The 21981-nt window shown below is 41.7% G+C and overlaps 1 protein-coding gene across 8 annotated transcripts in view; it reads right to left on the bottom strand.

Annotated features, from left to right (window-relative positions):
• The window catches only part of ARRB1 (arrestin beta 1), a 179496-nt gene extending 157760 nt beyond the window's left edge, over window positions 1–21736 (bottom strand). For 6 of the 8 annotated variants that reach the window (XM_051987096.1, XM_051987102.1, XM_051987100.1 and 3 more), the window contains exons 1-2: window positions 21622–21736; window positions 6683–7002 (exon numbers count right to left, since the gene is read on the bottom strand). In XM_051987096.1, coding sequence (XP_051843056.1) covers window positions 6683–6726 — 44 coding nt within the window. In that variant the 5' untranslated portion in view covers window positions 6727–7002; window positions 21622–21736. The remainder of the gene's footprint in view (window positions 1–6682; window positions 7003–21621) is intronic. The other 2 variants (XM_051987095.1, XM_051987099.1) reach the window with 2 other exon arrangements.
• Between the last annotated feature and the right edge of the window lie 245 nt (window positions 21737–21981).

Below are 21981 nucleotides of genomic sequence, written 5' to 3'. Positions count from 1 at the left end.
TCACAGCTATTTAAGTGTCTGAGGTCAGATTTGAATTCCTGAATTTGAGTCTTCCTGATTCCCAGTATTCTGTCCACTCACTGCACCACTGTCCTGTCCATTTGAAGGAAATCAGGGATTCTAGCAATCATCTTTGCTAGCCCTAATGTTCTCTGTTCCATGTTCTAAGGTCCTTTCTAGCTTTGGCATTCTCTGTTCTGAGGTTCCTCTCGGTTCTTCTAAGGGCCCTTCCAGTGCTGCCATTCTGTAAGTCACATAAACATAGAGGGGGATGAAAGATGGAGCATTGTTCCTTTTCTAGTTCAAGGAACCCTCAGTTCTAAAGTCTTGAATATTTGGGAAATCCAGTGGGACATTCATGCCTGTTATCTTCACCTCTGAATAACCTTTGGATTTAGGAATGCAAAACTCCAGCCAGATTAGTTTTAACTGAAACCCAGCCCTCCCACACCTTCCTCAAGCTAGCAATGTTGGGAGCCTGGCTAGCCCTGCCCAGCCCCCCTACAACCTTTCTTCCTCCTCACCATTTGACCCTACCCCTGGCCCCCAACCTCTCCCTCATTTCCTCATTCCTTCAGTCCAAGTACGTCAGATCTGGGAGAGACCTTCCATCTAACTTGATTCCCTCATATTAGAGAGAAGGAAACAAATTCAGAGAAAGTGAACTACTTTTCCAAGGTCAGAGAACAAGAGCACTGCTGGCACTAGAACCCAGATCTGACTTCAAGCTCATTGGTTTTCCTTCTATCACATTTCCTTGTCTGGCCCACTTTATGGTTGCCCCTCCATGCTCTCTGCTCCTTGTCTTCTCTCCTGGTCCTGCTTCCATCTGTCTCTAATTCCCATTCTCTGCTCCTTCTTTTATGCTCCTTCATCTCCATGTCTCCTTCTCATGCCCACTGGGTGGCCTAATTATTGGGTTGTCTAATTAGCTGATTATGCCCAGGCTTAGCTAGTTCTTGCTTTTTAGAGCCTCTCATACGAGGCCCCCAGGGTCACAGAAACTTAGAACTGAAAGGGAAATTGGAAGGCATAGACCCCTGCCCCTTGGTTTTACAGGGAAGGAAAATGAAGCCCATACAAGGGAGTGATTTGCCAACATCCCTCAGCCAGTAAGTGGAAGACCTGGGATTCAAACAAGAGCAAGTCTCCAGAATTCTTTCAACTTTTGGCTTTGGACTGGCTTGCTGGTAAGAATTTCAGCATTCTGGGTTAGAAAGACAGAAACTTTAGCCTACAGAAAGCAATGACACAGAGAATAAAATTAAAGAAATGATCATAAAATTAGAAAATGATAGCATCTTGGAGGCCACCTAATTCAAACACTGCCCAAAGCCTGTTTTCTTTTATAATATTCCCAACAAATTACAGAGAAGGGCATTCCATCTCTACCTTGAGACTTTGCACAAAAGATTTACCATTGGCCAAAATGCAACCTCTTCTCTGATTTATGGATGCCCCAAATCCCTTCAAAGCACAACCTAGGAGCTACCTCCTATGCCAGATTAATCATTAGTGCTGGATCCCCATCCTCTATCTTTCTGTCTCTGAATCTGTTTCTGTCTCTATCTCTGTCTCTCCTCCCTTTTATGTCTCTCCCACCCCATTCCATTTCCCCACCTCTCTCTGTTTCTGTCTCAGTCTCTCTCTTTTCTCTCTCTGTCTCCCTCCTTTCCTTCTTCCCCCATCCTCCCTCCCTCCCCCTCTCCCTTTCTCTCTCTTTCTCTTTTTTCTTCTTTGTTTTTAATCACTTATCTAATTTTCTTGACTTTTTGTCACTGAATGCTCAGCACCTAGCTCAGTGCCTTGTATATAGTAATTGATAAATAAAAGATTGGTAAATGAATGAACTCATTATTCCTATCTCCCTATTTCCATTGTAGGCAGCTCTAATTATTACAAGTTTTGCTATAAATGGAATTCCAATCTCTTTCCATGGAACTTCCACCCACAGCTACTTTTGCCCTTTAGGCTTACACAGCACAAAATTAATAATGTCTCTTCCACAAAAACAATTCATCACATACTAGAAGACAGAAATCACATCCTCTAAATCTTCAAATTAAAAAGTCCCAGATCCTTCAACCAATCATCTTATGACATTGAGCTACAGTTCCTTCACCATCTTCACTTCCCTTCTTGGAATATACTAGTTTGCTAATGTCCTTGTTAAAATGAGGTATCCAGAATCGAACAAGCTAGCCTAAAAGTGGTCTGCTGGGGCCAGAGGACAACAGGATAATAACATTTCATGTGTTTGTTTGGCAACCATGCAACACTATTGGTTCACATTGACCTTTCAATGTACTAAAACCTGTCTTTTCCACAGACTACTGTCCCAAGACACATCCCACCCCACCTCCCAGTTGATGTTTTTATACCAAAATACTGAACTTTATGTTAATCCCTATTAAATGTCATAAAGACATTGTCCACCATTCTAGACTATATGTACTTTGACTCTCATTTATCATATTAGTTATCTCCCAGATTAGTGTAATCTATAAATTTAATCATTATGTCAATCTATGCTTTCATTCAAGTCACTGATAAAAATGGAAGAACATAAACTCAAAGAGCTTCTTCCTCCAGGATGATATAGGATAATATTCTTTGTGTCTTCATCTAGTTCCTGAACCCTCCACCTCTTAAGCAGCCTACATATGATCCACAGAAATAATATGAGAAAATTGAAATGCAGATATTCTATGGATATAGCACTCTTTCTATTTAGTAATCTGGTAAATGTGGCAATAAAAAAGCAAAAACAAAAAACTAGAAATTAAGCAAGCTTTCTAATATGTCTTGTTTTTGATGAACCAATGATAACTCTTAATGATTACCCTTTCCTCATAAAATGGAATAAAGGGGAAGAAAAAAGAGGAGGAAGAAGAGGAAGAGAAAGAAGAATAAAAGGGAAATGATGAAGGAGGAGGAGGAAGAATAGGAGGAGCAAGAAAAGGAGAAAAAAAAGAAGGAAGGAAAGATGGAAGGAAGGAAGGAAGGAAGGAAGCAATCGAGTAGGGTCTATATATGCTAGGTACTGTGTTAAGCTCTTTACAATATTATCTGATTTGAGGCTCACAACAACCTTGGGAGGTAGGGGCCATTATTTTACAGTTGAAATAGCTGAGACAGGTTGCCCAGGATTTTGTCCAGTCTATCCCAGGGTCACATAGCTGACAAATATCAGAGACTATATTTGACCTCAGCTCATCCCAACTGTAGAGCCAGGGCTCTAGGGTTCTTAATATTGAGTCTAGGGAGAGATTTCAGAAGATCCAAAGACAAAATTGCATCATATTTTCACTTAACTGTAAATGAAATTTAGCATTTCAATGATGAATTAAAAAACACACACACACACACACACACACACACACACACACACACACACAATTATTTGAGAAGAAGTTTAGACAGCCACAAGAGGCTAAAAGAAAGCTGAAGTGTTTCATGAACCACCCCAAATTCAGACAAGAAACTAAAGAAGCAGTTTAGTGACTGCTAAATAGAATATAAGAAGTTCAAACAGATGATTGGGGGGGAGAGGGGAATACATACACATATACACAACACATTTCGGCTTTCATTTAGCCCCAGATTCTTAATATTCTTTGTGGCAGTCTAGCAAAGCCTATGGACCATCTTCAAAATAATGTTGTTTTTAAAAATTCATCATTGAAAGAAATACAGTTGAGCTCACGCTCTCACATACACATATATGTACATGTATGTACACACACATGCAGTGTCCAATAATGTGTCACAAGAAACTAGGATTCTGTTCCTCCTCTTCCCAGATCCCACGCCTTTCTCCAAAGAAAGCCAAACACTAACCTCTCTCCCCTTCTTCCCCTTAAGCTAATTCATTTTGTCTCATTGCATAACCTTGAGAATGAAGTCCAAGATGCAATCTTTGTGTAAGTGAGTCTCTGGAGCCACAACAAGCTTGTTGCAGGGGAAGAGGAAACTTGGTGATACAGAGAGAGAACACTGAGCTTAGGGTCTTGTGTCCTAGGTTCAGGCCACTTCCAAAGGACAAGCAGTGTGGTATGTTAGAAAAGGAGTTGAATTTGGAGGCAGACCATCTGGTACCTAATCTCCATCCTTCCTCTGCTTGGGTGGCCTTCAATAAATCACAACATTTCTCCCAAGGCTTCAGTTTTTTCCTCTGAACAACGAAGAGTTGGACTAGACAGATAATCTCTAAGGTCATTTTCATTAGACCTTCTGGTGATTCTAACACCTGATGCCCATATGATGGGCTCCTGGCTAACCTAGTGTCATGGTCCTGGCCCTGACTGACAAAAGTACCAATGGGAACCCAGGGATTCATCTGATCTGGTCCCCTTCCTCAAACCCAGTCACATGAGGCCATCTGTCTGGTACCCAATGTTCTCTGGAAAAGAACAAAAAGTTTCTCTGGAGTAGGACAGAGGGTAAGAAAAACCCAGGAGGACAGAAGGCAGCTGTTCCCTGGGAGATGACCCCAAGGCAGCGCTTTCTGGGGAGGAGGGAGTAGAAATAACAGAGTCCAACTGTTCTCATCTTGAAAGTGTTTAAGTCCAGTAACCCCTAACCAGAGAAACATGGGCAAAGCTCTGTCCTGAGAAAATGAGGAAAAGGACTGGAAGCATGGCTCTTGTCCTCAGAGAGCCCCTAGCTAATGGGAGGTGGGGGAGGGGGTCACAGCCCTGCCTTCAGGAAATCCCTAAGTGGGGAGCCATACATAGTTCTTGTCTTCAGGAAGATCCTGGTCCGAGGACGAGATAGGACCCTGCCTCCCTACCCCAAAGAAAAGGTCAAAGTCAGAGAAAGGGTTACAAATATGAGAGCCAGGCAAACAGCAAGCCCAGAAGCCTTATGGCAGTCCAATTAATTAGAAAAAGGTCTCAAAACTGCCAAACTGAGAAAAGAAATCAAGGGTCCCCACATGGCTCTTCTCTCAGAAAAATGCAGCTGGGATATGACGCCCAACAACTGAAGAGATTCCTTGGTCCCAAGGCCCAGAAGCCTCCTGGAAGGTCACTCCAAGCCCTTCCCTCTTTTCCTAAGTACATAACCTTCAAGCTGTTATCAGATAATTCCCTTTTCATACAGGTTTCCAGGGAAGGAAACTCATCAGTCCCACTCCCAGCTAACTCACTCCAAGGGAGAGTGAGCCAGAGTGGAGACAGCCTCAAAATGGAAGCAAAGAGAGCAGGATTTTCTTCTAAAGGCTTTAGGCTCCTTATCTAAACAATCAGAAATGTCCTCAGCACCCTAACTGAGGAAGTCCTGACTTCTCACTCCTCCTTGGGGGTCAGAAGGCCTGGGTTCAAAGTCAAAGCCTGGCTCTGACACTGACCCATTTCTCTCTCTAGGTCTTACTTTTCACAACTATAAAATTAACACTTTGAACTAGATGATTACTAAGGTACTTTTTAACCTCTAAAGCCTATGATCTCATAAATCCTATCTCTTCTATAAAGTTTTCCTTGAGTAATCTCAATACTAAAATTCTGTATAATTTTCTCTATTCTCTACAGACTTCTCCAGCTTGAAGGCTCTTGAGAACTTCTGACTCAATTTCTACTGAGTGCATTATGACTCCTTTTATAGGTCAGTTCAAGACTAGAGCACTGGGGAGCCCACAAAATAAGATTTGGGGTATCCTCAACCTGAGATAGCTTCATCCTCTAGTTCCTCCCTTTTTTGTCCAAGAGGTGATGATTGACGTGGGGGAGGGGAGGACAGGGGAATGCCCAGAGCTATTAGGACCTGAGGAAAAACCATTAAATTTTGAAGATGGGATCAGATTTTCATGAAAGATCATCTATATATTGGCCCTGACCCAGATGAGGGAGAGGGAGGAGAGGGAAAAACAGACAGTGACAGAAAAACAAAGAAGGAAAGAGAAAAGAAGGGAGAGAGGAGAGGAGAAAGGAGAGAAAAGGGAGAGAAGAAAAACAGCAACAGAAAGATAGAGAAGGATAGAGGAAGGAGGAAAAAGGGATGGAAAAAGGAGAGAGAATGGGGGAAAGAGAAACAGTGAGAGAAAGAGAATGAAGGCTAAAAGAAGGAAGAGGGGAGGGAAAAGGAGACAGAAGAGAAGGGGGAAACAGATAATGATAGAAAGACAAAGAAGGAGAAGGAGAGAAGAAGAGAAGGGGGAGGGGAAAGGAGAGAGAAGACATAGGGAAAAGAGGGAGAGATAAGGAAAAACGGAGAGAAGGGGGAGAGAGGAAAGAAAATAGAAGGGAAGAGAGTAGGAGAGAAGGAAAGAGGAGAGAAAGGGGAAGAGAGGGATAGTAATAGAAAGAAGAAATAGACCCAGGTAGAAAGGCAGAAAAATATTTAGAGTCAGAGAAATGAAGAAGTGGAGATGAAGATAAAAATGTAGAGAAAAAAAAAAAACAGTGACAGAGAGCCCACAGTATGACATGGCTGCCACCGAGCCAATATGATCTCGAGCCCAAATTCCAGAAATAAAAAAGTCAGAGACCTGCTATCTTCTGCCCTGGTCAGACCACATCTGGAGTATTGTGTGAGGGGCCACTTTTTCAGAGAGATACTGATAAGCTGGATAGCATCCAAAGGAGGATGACCAAGATGGTGATAGGATCATAAGATTATACAGTAAGGATCATCAGTTGAAGGAACTGGACATTAAGCCTAGAGGAAAAAAAAACAGACTTACAAGGAAGCTGCAGAGCTGTTTTCAAGAACTTGAAAAGCTGCCATGTAGGATTAGATTTGTTCTGCTTGGACCCAGAAGACAGATATAGGAGCAATGGGTAAGAATTATGAAGTAACGGGTTTGAGCTGCTAGGAGAAAGAGCTTCCTAACAATTAGAGCCTCCCAGAGTGGAACGGGCTTCCCTCAGAGGCGGGGGGCTCCTCTCTCATTAAAGGTCTTCAAGGAAAGCTTGGGTGACTCGGCAGGGACATCGTGGAGGATTCTTGTTCAAGTACGGCTTGGACAGGATGGTCGCCGAGGTCCCTTCCAACTCTGAGATTCTGTGAGAGAAAGGAGGCAGGAAGATGGAGACTGAAACAAACGTACAGCAAGACAGAAAAAAGAAAGAATAAAAAATGGAAATACACAGAGAGGGAAATGAAGAGCTAGAAACAGGGTAAAATAATATAGCACCTGTACTTCTATGCTCTAGAGGAGAGAGATAAGCCTCCCTGCCTTTTCCCGTTTCCTAAATATGGTATGAACCACCCCCACAAGGTCAATTCTTGTTTGTTTGAGTACTGGTTGCTGAGTTGGAGTGACCTGTTATGTTGCCTTGGCGCTGATAGGAAGCCTAGGGAGGCAGCTGGGATGTGAGGTTGAAATCAGAGAACCTGAGCTGCAATTCTCTGACACCCAACACCTGCATTTTGGACCAGTCCCTTTGCCTTTCTGCAACATCTGTAAAATTACCTCTTGTATGCTCCTTATTCCCTCTACTCATCCAGCCGCTAGACAAGTTTACTTACTTCTTGTCTAAAATAAAATAGCCTCCTAATTGCTCTCCTTGCCTCATCTCAACACTCTCTAATTCAATCAGTGAGTCAGTCAACAAGTATGCATGAAGTACTTCCTATATGTCAGGTAGAGCACTAAGCCCTAGGAATTCAAAGAAAGGAGGGGTGAATTTGCCACCTTTAAGGAGCTTATATTGAGGGGAGACAACGTGTAAATATCCAGTTATGTGTAAGACACAGCATACATACAGGTAATCTCAGTGGAGACTGGGAAACAAGAAAAGAGTAGTAAAGAAGGTAGAATGGGAGTTAGTTCTTAAAGGAAGCCAGAAAATGAAGGTGAGGAGGTAAGGAGAGAAATCTAGCCAGGGACTGATTTCAGAACAGCCTGGAAAGATCTACATGAATTGATGCTGAATGAAGTGAGAAGAACCAGGAAAACATTATACACAGTAACAGCAAGATTGTGTGATGATCAGCTATGGTAGACTTAGCTCTTCTCCGCAATACAGTGATCCAAAATAATTCCAATAGACTTGGGATGGAAAATGCCATTCACATTTACAGAAAGAACTATGGAGACTGAAAGCAGAGCGAAGGAAACTGAATGCAGAACAAAGGAGACTGAATGCAGAATGAAGCATACTGTTTCACCTTTGCTTATTCTCTCATAGTTTTTCCCCTTTTGTTCAGACTTTTCTTTCAGATTAATATGGATATATGTAAAATGAATATACAGTTATAACCAATATCAGATTGTCTGTATCTTGGGAAGGGGGGAAGGAGAAAAAAATTAAAACTCAAAAATCTCACAAAGACTAATGTTTAAATGAATGCACTATTTCCTTCAAAGTTCAGCAAAAACTTTTCCCTTTCTTTGTAGCTGTCAGTGCTCCCCCTCAAAAATCACCTTGTATCTATTTTGTAGATGTACCTGTTGCTTCTCCTAACAGAATGTAAACTCCTCAAAGAAAGGGGACAGCTCTAGTTTGTCTTTTTTTTAATCCTTTTTTTATCCTCAGCACCTGGCATATAGTAAGTACTTAATAAATACCAGATGATAAACTGATTGATTGCAAGACCCTGTGCTGGGTAAGGATATAATATAGTTTCTGCCTCCCAGTCTAGCAGGAAGTTCCTGAGAGCAGAAACTATATTATAACTAGAAGGGGGAGTCAGAAATAGGCCCATACACCTGAAAACAAAGTACACAGCATTCTGAGCCCTAAGAGGGCAGACAGCTGTGGGAACTCTGAGGGGAGAAAGGAAGGTCATTTCCAGCTTCTAGGAATCAGAAAAGGCTTCCTAGAGGAGGGAGCCTTGGTGGTGTTGGGACTTACAAGATTTTAATAGAGAAAGAAAAAGGGCATCCAAGGCAAGAAGAAAATTTCAGAGGGCCAGGGTATTTCAAAGACAATAAGCTATCCAGTTAGCTTAGATGGAAGGGTATATAAGAAAAAACAGTGAAAAATAAGTCTGGAGAAAGAAAATGGAGCCAAGGTAATGCCAGGCTGAAGAACTGGCCAATGGGGGGTAGAGGGATGTGACCACGGCAGGTTCCTGAGAGAAGGCAACACAATATAGAGGAAATATAGAGTCCTCTATCCCTCTGATTGGGGCAAATCAGATACTTCATCTAAAAAGATATGAAAATGCTTGTATATCCCCTACCTCACAGGATTTTTGTGAAGAAAGTGCTCTGAAAGCAATATAGAACTGAAAAGTTACTATGTTTATTGTCTCCATCATTGGCTTATTGTCTATGATCAGAGATGACTTGCTTGTGCAATATGGGTTGTGGGAGTGTGTGGTGAAAGAGGAGGGGAGAAAAAGACAGAAACTGAGAGGGAGAAGGAAAAGGAAGGAAGAAGAGAGAGGGAAAGAAAGAGAGAGGGGGAAAGGAGGGAGAGAAGGAAATGGAGGAAAGGGAAGGGGAGGGGGGGAAGGAAGGAAGGAAGGAAAGAAGGAAAAAAAGAAAAACAGAGAGGAAAGGGAAGAGGAAAGGAGGAAGGAAAAAAGACAGAAAGCAGGAGGGAGAGAGACAGAGATGGGGGGCAAGGAGAGAAGGAAAATGGAGGAAAAGGAAGGGGAAAGGGGGAATGAAAGAAAAAAAGAGGGAGAGAGAGAAAAAGAGACAAAGACAGAGTATCTTACCTCGACCTAAATTGTAAGTTCCCCAGGGCAGAAACGATGTATTGTTCCTCTTCCTTTTGCCTCTCCATTCATTGATAGAGTGATCTTAATTCATTTGGAGCAAGTTAGGATAGAGGAAAGAACATTGGATTTGAAGAAAGAGGATTCCACTCTAGACTATATGACTTTACCTACTCAATAACCCCAGTGGCTCCCTATCCCGAACCAAATACAAAATTCTGTTTTGTTTTATAAATCCTTCATAGCCTAGCCTACCCCACACCCTTCCAATCTTTTTACAATTGCCTCCCCTACATATATACTGTGATCCAATAACACTGGTCTCCCCAATATTCTTTGAACAGCACATCATATCTCCTCACTCAGGAGGTCTTCACTGAGGGCTGCCCCTCTCCCCTCCTCAGCTGTGACTCTAACTTCCTTAAATCTCAAATCCTGCCTTCTGCCAAAAGCCTTTCTAATCCTCCTTAACCTTTCTTAAAGTTCTCTCTCAGGGATCATCTCCAATTATCCTGTCTATAGTTGATTTCTACATAGTTGTTTTCTTTCTTTCTGGGTTTTGTTTGTTTGTCTGTTTTTTGTTTTTATTTTATTATTTTTATTTGTTTTTATTTATTTTGTTATTATTTTTATTTATTTTTTTATTAACTCAAGGCAATGGTTAAGTGACTTTACATAGATGTTTTCATGTTGCTTGCCCATTAAGTTGTAAGCTCCTTGAGAGTGGGAACATTATTTGTTTTTTTTAACCTTTTTTTTAGTATCTCCAGCACCTAACAGTGTCTAGCACATAGTAGGTGCTTAATTAAAGCCGGCTGGTTTGACTAGACCTTTGAATATGCCATTTAAAATTCTGTAGCTCTTCATGTAAGATGTGATAGATGGACTTAATAACCTCTAAGACCTTTTTCAACTCTAAATCATAGGATCAGGGATTTGAGACTGGAAAGAACCTCAGAGACCTTCTAGTCCAAGCCTCTCATTTTATAGATAAAGAACTGAAGCCAAAAAATGTTGCATGATTGGGTTTAAGGTTAAGCAAAGAAGTGGTGCAACTAGAACTGAAATCCACATTCTCTGATTCCAAATTCAGGGCATCTTCCACTCTACCAGATCCACTCTTAAATGTTATGCTCCTACCCGATCCAGGACAAGATAAAAGAATAGCTCCTTGACACACTACAGGTTCACCTAGCAAGTCTTACGCACTTACTGCCTGCCTAATTCATGATTCTAATGAGTTGGAGAAACAGTCCCATCCTCAAGAGGTTTAAAATCCAGGTCACTACCAAACCATTCTTCTATTTTCTAACACTTAGAATTTGGAAGTTCTTTCTTATGTCTAATCTTTATGCTTCTTGCTTTGATCTTTTTAATAGTGTTTTTTTCAATTAAAAAAAAATTGGAATAGTAAAAGGAAAAGAAGAATTGGAATGTAAAGATAATTTTAAACATTCATTTTTTTAGTTTTCAATGATTTTTTCCCAAGTACATATAGTTTCCAGCATTCATTTTTGTAAGATTTTATGTTCCACATTTCTCTCTCCCCTTCCCCAAGACAGCAAGTAATCTGATATATGTTAAATATGTGCAATTCTTTTAAACATATTTACATATTTGTCATGTTATACAAGAAAAATCAGACCAAAAGAGGAAAAATGTGAGAAAGAAAAAAAATAAACAAACAAGTGAAAATACTATGCTTCAATCCATATTCAGCCTTCACAGTTCTCTCTCTGATTGCAGATGGCATTTTCCATCCCAAGTCTATTGAAATTGCCTTGACTCACTGACTTATTTAACATTCATTAAAATGTTTTTGTGTTCCAAATTTTCTCCTAATCTCTTCCCTAAGAAGATATCTTGCTTTGATCCTGAAGGAAGTTAAAGGGGTTCCCTGGGATTGGCCAACTCTCCATCATCTGACCATCATAGACCTCTTCAATCCTTATTTCCCATGACCCCCAAAACTCACACTCAGATTCTTCTTCTAAAATTCACTTACTAATACATACTATATTAGCTGTAGTATAAAAAAAATTGGCATCCTTACTCACTAGTCTAATGAAAACTCAGCCTTACAAGTTAATTTAATCAATCTGAGACTCAGTTTCCTCATCTGTAAAATAAGAGCTTTGGACTAAATGATTAGTAAGATCACTTCCAATACCCAAATTGAATTATTGTATGATTCTTTTTTATCCCATTCCTCACTAAAGTTTCCCATGCAGCTCATCCCAATCTCAAGAACTCAATCCATGTTGTTTTCCCTATTGACACAAATCCTGTCTATCCTTTAAGCCCCAGTCAGGGACTCCTCCAGAAGGCCTGACTATTGACTATTTCATCCCTCACCAATTTGAGCTCCTCCTCTGGGCTCCTAAAGAACTTAGATAATTGGGGCAACTAGGTAGCACAATGCATAGAGCACCAGTCTTGAAGTCAGTAGAACCTGAGTTCAAATCTAGCCTTAAACATTTAATACTTCCTAGCTGTGTGACCCTGAACAAGTCACTTAATCCCAATTGCCTCAGGGGGAAAAAAAACTTAGACAATTAGCCTCTCATTAATAGCTGATATTTTGAGGGAGTTTCTATATATTTCTACATATTAGTCCCTTTGAGTCTCACTACAATCCTCAGAAGTAGACACTGCAGTCATTATTTTCCCTGAATTAAAAAACTCAGGTTCAGAGGGGTGAAATGATTTGACCTAAGAATTGTCATGCAGCCTCTCCTATAAGATGTTAATTTATTCAGTATTAGCATAGTGCCTGGCACATAGTAAGCACTTAATAAATGTTTATTAACTGACAGGTGTTCATATTTATTTATTGTTTATTTTTCAGTCGCCTGCACTCTGATTTAATACTTCATTTTATTGATATCTAAAGTTGCTTATGAAAATAAGCTGTTTTCTCATTTTCTGACTGTTTAAGATATGTGTGGATGTGTCACATAGCTAATTAGATTACTGTTGCTGTTCAGTCATTTGCAATCATGTCTGACTCTTTGTAACCCCTTTTGGGTTTTTTTGGCAAAGTTATTAGATTTCCTTCTATGGCTCAATTTTACAGAGGAGGAAAGTGAGGCAAATTGGATTAAGTGACTTGCCCAGGATCACACAGTTTCTAAGTGTCTGAGACCAAATTTGAACTGGGGAAAATGAGTCTCCCTGGCTCCAAACCTGGTGTTCTCTCCCCTGCACCACCTAGACAATCTAATTAGATAATAGAACTATGGAATCTGCAAACCCTGAGTCACAGAGCTTTCAGATCAGAGAAGCAGAGAATCTCAGAACCAAAGTATCTCAGAATCCCAAACTTAGAAGACATCTCCAGGGTCATCTAGTCCCACTCCATACAACTCCCTTAGTGAGATGGTGTGAAATCTTTGCTTGAATCTCTCTGATGATGGGGAACTCACACAAGGCAGCCTAGTGTAATGTGAGAAAACTCTGATTGTTAGGAAGTTGTTTCTTTTATTGACTTTAATCTAACTCCCTGTAAATTCCTTAATTTGTCATAGTCTTTCTTTCTGGTGTCACCGTGAACTAATTCTATTCCTTTTCCCCCAAGACAGGCTTTCGAAGACTTGAAGACATTATCTAGATGTCTCACCCCAAAATCTATTCTCTGAGCATTACTTCCCCAGTTCCATTACTGGGGAGGCTGGTATAGTGGGAAGAGCCAAAAATTCAATCCAATCCCGATTGCACCTCTTACCTTTTGGGTCTCTTCTCTGTAAAGTGGAGATAATGACACTTATATACCTACATTACCAGGTTAGTAAAGCTTAAAGGCTCATGGAAAGCTGACCTGATATTACTATTTCACATCAAATTGAGCATGTTCCAACTTGTCAAGGTCCCTTCTACAAGGTGATACAGTAATAGCAGGGACCACACCTTGGACTTCTCTTCTGTCTCCCAAAATGCTGAACATATATATGGCTAGACACTCAGAAGAACCTAGAATATCAGAACTAAATGGAGACCACCACTCAACACTTCCTAAGTGACTGACTTGGGTCTTCTCCCCTAAATTTCTCTAGCCAGGTACTCTTAGGGGACATACTCTGCTTGATAAGTGGCACTGTGAACCTGAGACTTTGAGATGAGACTCTCATCTCAAGGCTTGCACCCCAGAAAGACAAAGGTCAGGAGAAAAAGAAAATGATGGAGAAGTTTGATAAGTGGAGGAGAGAAAATATGATGCAGTGGGAACAGAATCGACTTAGGAATCTTGCCATTGTCATACTATGCGATCTTGATGCAATCACTTTCCTTTTATGAACATTCTAGGTTCCAATAAGTTGAAAAATCTAACTTGCAAGATTCTTTCCAGCTCTGACATTTTATGTCCTATGATCTCTTTCAGTTCTAGGTTCTAAGGCCCCTCCCAGTTCTAACATTCTATGTTCTAAGGTCCCTCCCACCTGACATTCAGTGTTATAAGTTCCCTTCCACCTCTGACATTGTGTCCTAAGGTCTCTCCTAGCTCTGACATTCTCTAATCTAAGTTCTCTTCCAACTACAATATTTTGTATTCTAAAGTCCCTTCCAGCTCTAATATTCTCTGTGGAAGATCCTTTCCAACTCTAACACTCTAAAGAGAATTCAGCACAGAAGAGGTGGGGAGTCATGCACCAAAGTTGGTTGGCCCAAGGTGGAGACAGACAAAATTAGTTTTGCTTCTGTGCTTCAACACTGTCCATCCCTGGGATGTGCTCCAGCCAAAACCACAGGACTTCCCCATGATCCTGGCCAAGCCAGGTCACACAGGATTCTAGTGCCAAGGGAGAGAGCAGCAGCCAAGGTTCCTGGAGCATTGCATCCTGGGCTAGTAACTTTTAGCAATGAAGATCCTCCAGAAGATGTCAGCAAAATCAGTAGCAGAAGAAACCCCCACCATTGAAGCCCCCCTTTCACTCCTTACTGATCTATTCTCCAGGCAGGGCTACTGACACACAGACAGTCTTCGATGTCTTTCCTATTCTATAAGAAATTCCCCAACATCTTCTTAGGTCACTTTATCCTAAAAGCCTCAGAAGTTCCTCCTGTAACCTAAATGTAATTCAATGCATCATACAACAAAGTCATTTTTCCTTCCCAAGATTGGGGAAACCATGGGTCAAAGGCAACACATATACTACAGGCAGTCCCAGAACATAAGTTTTGAGAAAAGCATGAGCAAATCTAAGAACTTAGGGTGTAGTGGAAAGAGTTGCTGGCTCCTAAGAGATCTAGGCCTTAGTACTGAATCTGCCCCTAACAAAGTATTGACCTGGACAAGTCACTCCTCCTCATTGGGGTCTTTCTCAGCTTCACCTTCTATAAAATAGGGAGATTAATCACTATCCTACCTCAAGATCTCCATGAGCTGACTCGAGGTTCACTGCAAGTGAATTTGAAAGTGCTCCATAAAATGGCCCTCTCCAATAAAAGTAGCTTATATTCCCACAACACCTGAGATGTGCAAAGAACTCATAACAGCTAGGCAAGGTAGGGAGTCCAAGGGTCATCACCCACTTTTCAGGGAGAAAGAAACCAAGTCTCCTACATGAACTGATGCTGAGTAAAGTGAGCAGAACCAGGAGAACACTGTACACAGTAATAGCAACATTATGCAATGATCAGCTATGACAGATTAGCCCTCGTCAGCAACACAATGATCCAAGACAATTCCAGAAGACTCATGATGAAAAATGCTGACAACATCCAGAGGGAGAACTATAGAGTCCAAATGCAGATCATAGCATACTATTTTCATTTTGATTTTTGTTGTTATTTTTTTCTTTCTCTCAGTTTTTCTCTTTTCGTCCTGATTCTTCTTTCACAACATAACTAATGTGTAAATAAATTTAACATGATTGTACATGTATAACATATCAGATTGCTTGCTGTCTTGGGTATTGGGGGGGAAGAGATGGAGGGAGAAAAGCATAGAACTCAAAATCTTACAAAAATGAATGTTGAAAATTAACTTTACTTGTAATTGGAAAAAGAAAATAATATTAAATGGGGGAGGAGGAAAAGAAACTGAGTATCAAGGTCACAAACACCCTTCTGATTCTAAGGCCATGGCTTTTTCTACTAGGCCTTGATGTGATGGAGCATAGTCATCATCTCTGTCCTCTCTGGCACCCAAAACAAGGTTGGGCAAAAAGCAGCTGGAAAACACCAAATCTGCACCCCTTGCCAATGATATGCACACTTTATAAGCCTTAGTTTCCTCCCTCTATAAAATGAGGAGATGGGTTTAGATTATCTTTAAGAAGGAAGGAAGAAGGGAGGGAAGAAAGGGGAAAAAAAAAGAAAGGAAAGAAGGAAGGAAGGAGGGAGGGAGGAAGGGAGAGAATTGAAGAAAAGAAGAGAAAAGGGAAAGAAGAGAAAGAGAAGAGGGAAAGAAGAGAAGAGGGAAAGAGAAAAGCAAAAGAATAGAGGATTCCAATAGAATATAAGCTCCTTGGGACCAAGGACTATTTCATATTCTGTCTTTGTCTCTAGTATCTACCACAGTACCTTGCATACAGTATGCACTTATTACATTCAAGTTGAATTGAATAATCTAAAAATGATTACAACACAATAAAGCAATAGAGGATTTTTGTTTGCTGGAATTTTATAAATATGGCCCAGATATATGTGTTGAGTTCTCCTTAGTCAACAAATCTCAGTTCACCCTATCTTTCTTTAGTAACTCTGAGCCCCTCACACCTCTTGATAGAAGGAGTCAACTAAGTACCCGAGTTAGAAAGTACCTCCTCCCTACATGAGCTATCTCTGTATTCACAATTCTCTTCTTAGATTTAGCAAGAATAACAATCCCCTCTTAGAGACATGACTTTCCCAAGGCCTCTTCTCTCGATATATATCCTATTTTCTAGTGACCTTAAGGGTCCCCTGGGTTCAGTGATCATCCCAATGCAACTGACCTGTCCAGAACCACAGTTCTGGTCCTCATTTTTCTCCTGAACTTTAATCCCACATCACCCGCTACTTTCTGTATATCTTCCACCTAGATGTCTCATTGCTATGTCCTACCTCACTATGTCCAAAACAGAACTGATCATTTTCCTCCCAAAACTCTCCCCTACCCCCAACTTCCCCCCTTCTGCTAGGGCACTGTCAACTTTTCTATTATCAAAAACTCAATCAACTCTCCCTCTCTCTCTCTCTGCCAAATCACATCTTCTCAATATTTTTCCTATGTGTCCTGTTCTCTGGACTCACACAGCTGCTACTCTAGTTCAGGCCCTCATCACCTCCTCCCTGACTTCAGAAAGACATTCGACAGGTGTTCCTATTGACTGTCTATTCCCTTTTCTATATAACTTCCTGACCACTGCCAAATCAACATTCCAAAAGCAAAAGTTTAAACATACTCTCTCAAGTGTCTCCCATGGCTTCTTGCCTCTGGGATAAAATACAAAACCACCACTTGACATTTCAGATCCTTCAACCTTTCTTTCTAGATTGAGTTCTTATTATTTCTAAGTGATCCTATCTATATCTTGTTTATACATCATTATTTGTATGTTGTTTTCCCCGTTAACTCTCAGAAAGCAAGATTTGTTTTATATGATTTTTTGTATCTCCAGTGCCTTGGACAGTATCTGTCACAAAGAAGGCACTTAATAAATGCTTGTTAACCTTAATTGTTGTTGATATGATCATCACATAGTGTACATTTCTGCTGAAAGGGGTTATTTGCTTCCCATACATGGCATTCTCCCACCCCTGGGCTGTCCATATTATTCCCTTGCCTAGAGTATTCTCTCTCCTCACTTCTGCCTCTTGTGGTCCCTGTTTATTGTCATTAAGATGTTTCAATCATGTGACTTCAAGAACAAGGGGTTCCTTTTTGAAGGAAGCTAGAGGGAGGCAATCAGAATTGAGCTACTACCCAGGATCACATAGCTAGTAAGTATCTGAGATCAAATTTGTAGTCAGGTTCTCCTGACTCCAGGGCTGGTGGTTTGCCATTTCCCTGTTCAGCCCATTTTAAAAGATGAGGAAACTAAGTGAAATAGGGTAAAGTGACTTATTCAAAGTTACACAGCTACTACGTGTCTGAGGCCAGATTTGAACTCTGGAAGATGGGTATTCCTGACTCCAGGTTTGGCACTTTAACCAATGGGCTAGCTGCAGTCCCTAATTCCCTTCAAAGCCCAGTCAGTCCACAGCACCCTTCCCACATAAGGCCCACTTCTTAGTGCTAAGCCCAGCCTCTCCCCTCCCATGATTATTATACATATATTTTATATTTATCTGTGTACATACTGTCTTCTCCTAGCAGGGACTGTTTCATTTTTGTCTTTTTCCTTGTTATCCCCACCACCTAGCACATTGCTGGGTACAAGATTAGTGAATTCAATAAAACTGAACTAAATTGAGTTGAATAGTAGCAAACACCAAGGCCTTTGGCCTTTTCCTTGGCAGAAAGAGCATCAGGCTTATAACAGATTTGGTGTCTATCTAGGAAACTAACAGTAACTCATTTGAGTAGGGAAACAGGCTAAAAGGCTGGCCAGGCTTGCCACTCTCTCCTTGCTCAGCTTTCTTCAAGATTCAGCTAACTTCTCATCTTCTACAAGAAACCTTCCCCAGGCCTCCTTCATCTTAGTCTCTTCCCTCAGATGATTATGTCTAATATATCTAATAAAGATATATACAGATTATCTTGCTTGTATGTGGTTGTTTGTATGTTGTCTCCATCATTAAGCTGTGAGCTCCTTAAGAGCAAGAATTGGTTATCTGATTTTTTTCACCCCCTTATTTTGGGCATCCTCAGAACTCATCACAATGCTAGGCACATAGTGGGCCTTTAATAAATTGTTACCTGACTAAGTGACTGACAGAGGAAATATCTTCTCGAAGGTCATATAGTCAAACATTGAGAGAGCCAGGACTAAAACCCAGATAACTTTGCTCCCAATACAGGTGCTTTCCACTAGACCACATTTTTAAAAATCTAGTTCCTCAATTCCAAAGATCATAACTTCAGAAATGGTGAATGCTAGGGTCTGAGATAGCACAATGCAGAGGGAGGAGCCTGGGCAAGGGAATCAGGAACCCTCACTTCTAGTCTTTGCCTAGCTGAGAAACATTGGGCTAATAATGTTTCCTCTTCAAGTCTGTTTCTTCATCTCTAAAATGGAAGACTAGAACAGATTTGGCAAAGTGGGAAGCATGGAAAATCCTGGCTTTGGGGGTCAAAGGACCTAAATTCAAATCCTTGTCTTGTTAAAAGAACATATAAACAAGATCATATTACTCAATTTTTCCAGATCTCAATTTACCTATCTGTAAATGAAGAACTTAGAAATGATCACTTGTGGTTCTAAATCTATTACCCTACCATCCTACAGCCAGTAAAACACAAAAAGGATAGTGCTTCTTAGAACTATAGCAAGCTTACATTATGCAATGCCATACCAACTTGCCTGCTGCCAAGAAATACCAGAAAAATGTGAGCGCTAATGGATAAAGGGATGTTTGTCAACTGCAAAGTCCTTTGGGTTACAGTTCAACAGTGGTAAAAAGAGCATAGGATTTGAAATCAGAAGACACAGATCCTCCTGCTCTCTTATCTGTTATCCTGAGCAACTTATTTCACCTGCTTAGAGCTTTATTTTCCCCATCTGTAAAATAGGAATAATAACTTTTCCTTACCTGTTTCCAAAGTGGTTAAGAAAATCCTTCAATAAGAGTCAAAGTGCTTGAAAAAATGCCAGCCCTAACCATCACAGTTCACCTATCTATAGATATTATCTCCCTTTTGCACATTAAAATTCAGACATTTTAGAGATAGGAAGAAACTTGCCCATGGTCACACAATAAGTGTTATAACTGGAATTTGAATTCACATCTACCTGACTCCAAAACCAGCACTCTTTCCTCAATGCCAGAACAATCCAAACTAATTAACTATTAATAACCAACAAATAAATATTAGTAATGATTAATAACAAAAACATTAGATACTCACAAAGGAGCTTTATATCCAAAGTTCTCAAATATTTTGGTCTCAAGACCTCTTTATACTCATAAAGATTGTTGAAGATCCTTCTCAAAGAGCTTTCATTTATGAGTCATATCTATCAATATTTATGGTATTTAAAATTAAAATGTTTTATTGTGATAAGGAAAATCAGTTTGACCTGAAGGAGCCCCTGATAGGGTCTTAGGGACCCTGGAATTTTAGGATCCACTGTAGTTGCTGCTACAAGTCATTGTTGAGATATCAGGCCCCTACCATTGTCACTGTGAGTTCAGTGAAGAGCAGGAACCTGATCTCATCTATCTTTGGCCCCTGGACAATCCCCTATCTCTATGCAACCTCTAATTTCCATTACAAGGCCCTGAAAAGTCTAAGAACTCGGGCAATGTTTTGATGAAGGAACTGAAGAGAAGAAAAAAGGGAGAATAAGAAGAGAAAGACCAATGAGATCTTATGAAGATAAGGGTTTAAGAGATTGAGGTCAAGAAAAAGGCCTTTGAAAGACCATAGAGAGAGGTAGGTGTCAGGTGTATAAAGGGGAACAAAGAAATACAATATACTTAGAAAAGTCCCTCTGCTTGCAGACAGGAAACTTGGGTGCAAATCCACTCTAACACTAGCTCTACAACGCAGACCTTAAACAAAGTCATTTTTACTCTTTCGGCCTCAGATTTCTCATCTTAAAATATGGATGGCAATAGAGTGGACCTTGGTTTGTCTGTTTATTTGCTTTTATTGAGATGAAAGATAAATCACTTGACCCCCGTTCTGGTCTATAAAACGACAGGATTGAGCAAGGCAGCTGTAAATCCTAAAATACTACTGCTACTTTAAAGGTGTGTTTTCAAGAAAATACTTTAGAAATATTAAAGCATTAAAATGTGACTATTATTCCTATGAAAAAGGAGAGAAGGCAGTACAGAACGGGGAAAGTTCAGAGCCCAGCCTAGTTCCAGACTTTCTACCCATGTCCATCAATAATATCCCCCTCCCATCCCCCCCACATCTCCCCTAGTGTCTCTGTGGAGGGGAAAGGGGATGGGTAATAGAACCATTATGTTTTGAACTGGAAGAGACCTTGGAGATTACCTGGAATGAAACCTCTCATTTAACGTATGAAGACCATATGTCAGGTGTCTTGTCCAAGGTCAAACAGGTAGTAAGTGACCAGGATTCTAGGCCAGTTCGAATTCCACTAACAGCAAGATCTTTCTCCCGACAGCAAGTCCAGTCACGAAAGCCTGACCCACCCACTCCCACATCGAGTTACCCCTTTGAGTCCCAAGCCCTGCCCTTTTCTGGGCCTCCAGAAAGGGAAAGGGCACCCCCGGCGACATCGAGGAAGAAGGGGGATTGGAAGGATGCAGTGGAAGCTGCCAGCCCCACACACACTGGCAATCTCGGCAAGGGGAAGGGGGTGCATCGGGGATTGTCATTCTGCGACACCCACTTGCTTGGGGCTTCCCTCCTAGGGAGTGGAGGGAGAAGATGAAATTGAGTCAGAATGGGACCTTTCCACCCAATTAATTATCTAGCCAACAAACCACAGTACAGAAAGAGCTACATATGCTGGAAGGAGGTCTGGGGGAGGGGGAGAACCCGGGCAGAATCTGAGCGGAGGATAGGAGAAATGTGGGAGAAGTCGGAGATCCAGTGTGGGGGAGCAGGGTGGGATACTCGTGAATGCGGTGTGCACGTCAGTGTGTAATGAGTGTGGGAGCGTTATAATCAATGCATGGTTCGGAAGGTGTGAGTAGGAATGTGTGCCCCCCTCCCCCAATTCCATTCCACCAGTAACGGAGCTGACCAGACTGCCCAGAGCCCCAGCCGGAGCCCGGGGTGATCTCCAGGCTCCTCTCTGGCAGCATCCTGAAATCCCCAGGAAGGGCCGGGCGCCTCCTCCCCGTCCGCTGCCCAGTTGCCCCCGCCCGGCCCGACGCCCCCGCACTCCCCGCAGTGCCACTCTGGGCTAGCGCAGGCCCCCTCGTCAGCCGTGGCACACTCACCGCGTCCCTCGGTCGCCCATGATCCCGGTAGCGGCGGCGTCAGAGCCACGGCTGGAAAATCCCCGCGCGGGCACCGGGAGGAGCCACTCGCTGTTCTCGCTCTCCTCCTCCTACTTCTTCTTCTCCTCCTCCTCCGCTTCCTCCTCCGCCCCCGCCTCCGTCCCTGCCCCGCCCCCGCCTGCTCCCCTCCCTCGCCCAGCACCCGGGGCCCTGCCCCGCCACAGACCCAGCTTCGGCTCGGGCTCTGAGCCGCCCGAGGCCGGCAAGCAGGAAGCGTGCATGCGTGGGTGCGTGGGTGTGCGTGTGTCTGGGTCTGGGTGTGTGTGTGTGCGCGCGCGCGCCGTGTCCGCGTGTCTGTGT

This window comes from Antechinus flavipes, chromosome 3 (genome assembly GCF_016432865.1).
Source record: "Antechinus flavipes isolate AdamAnt ecotype Samford, QLD, Australia chromosome 3, AdamAnt_v2, whole genome shotgun sequence".
Lineage (NCBI taxonomy): Eukaryota > Metazoa > Chordata > Mammalia > Dasyuromorphia > Dasyuridae > Antechinus > Antechinus flavipes.
This window is presented reverse-complemented; position numbering and strand designations above follow the sequence as displayed.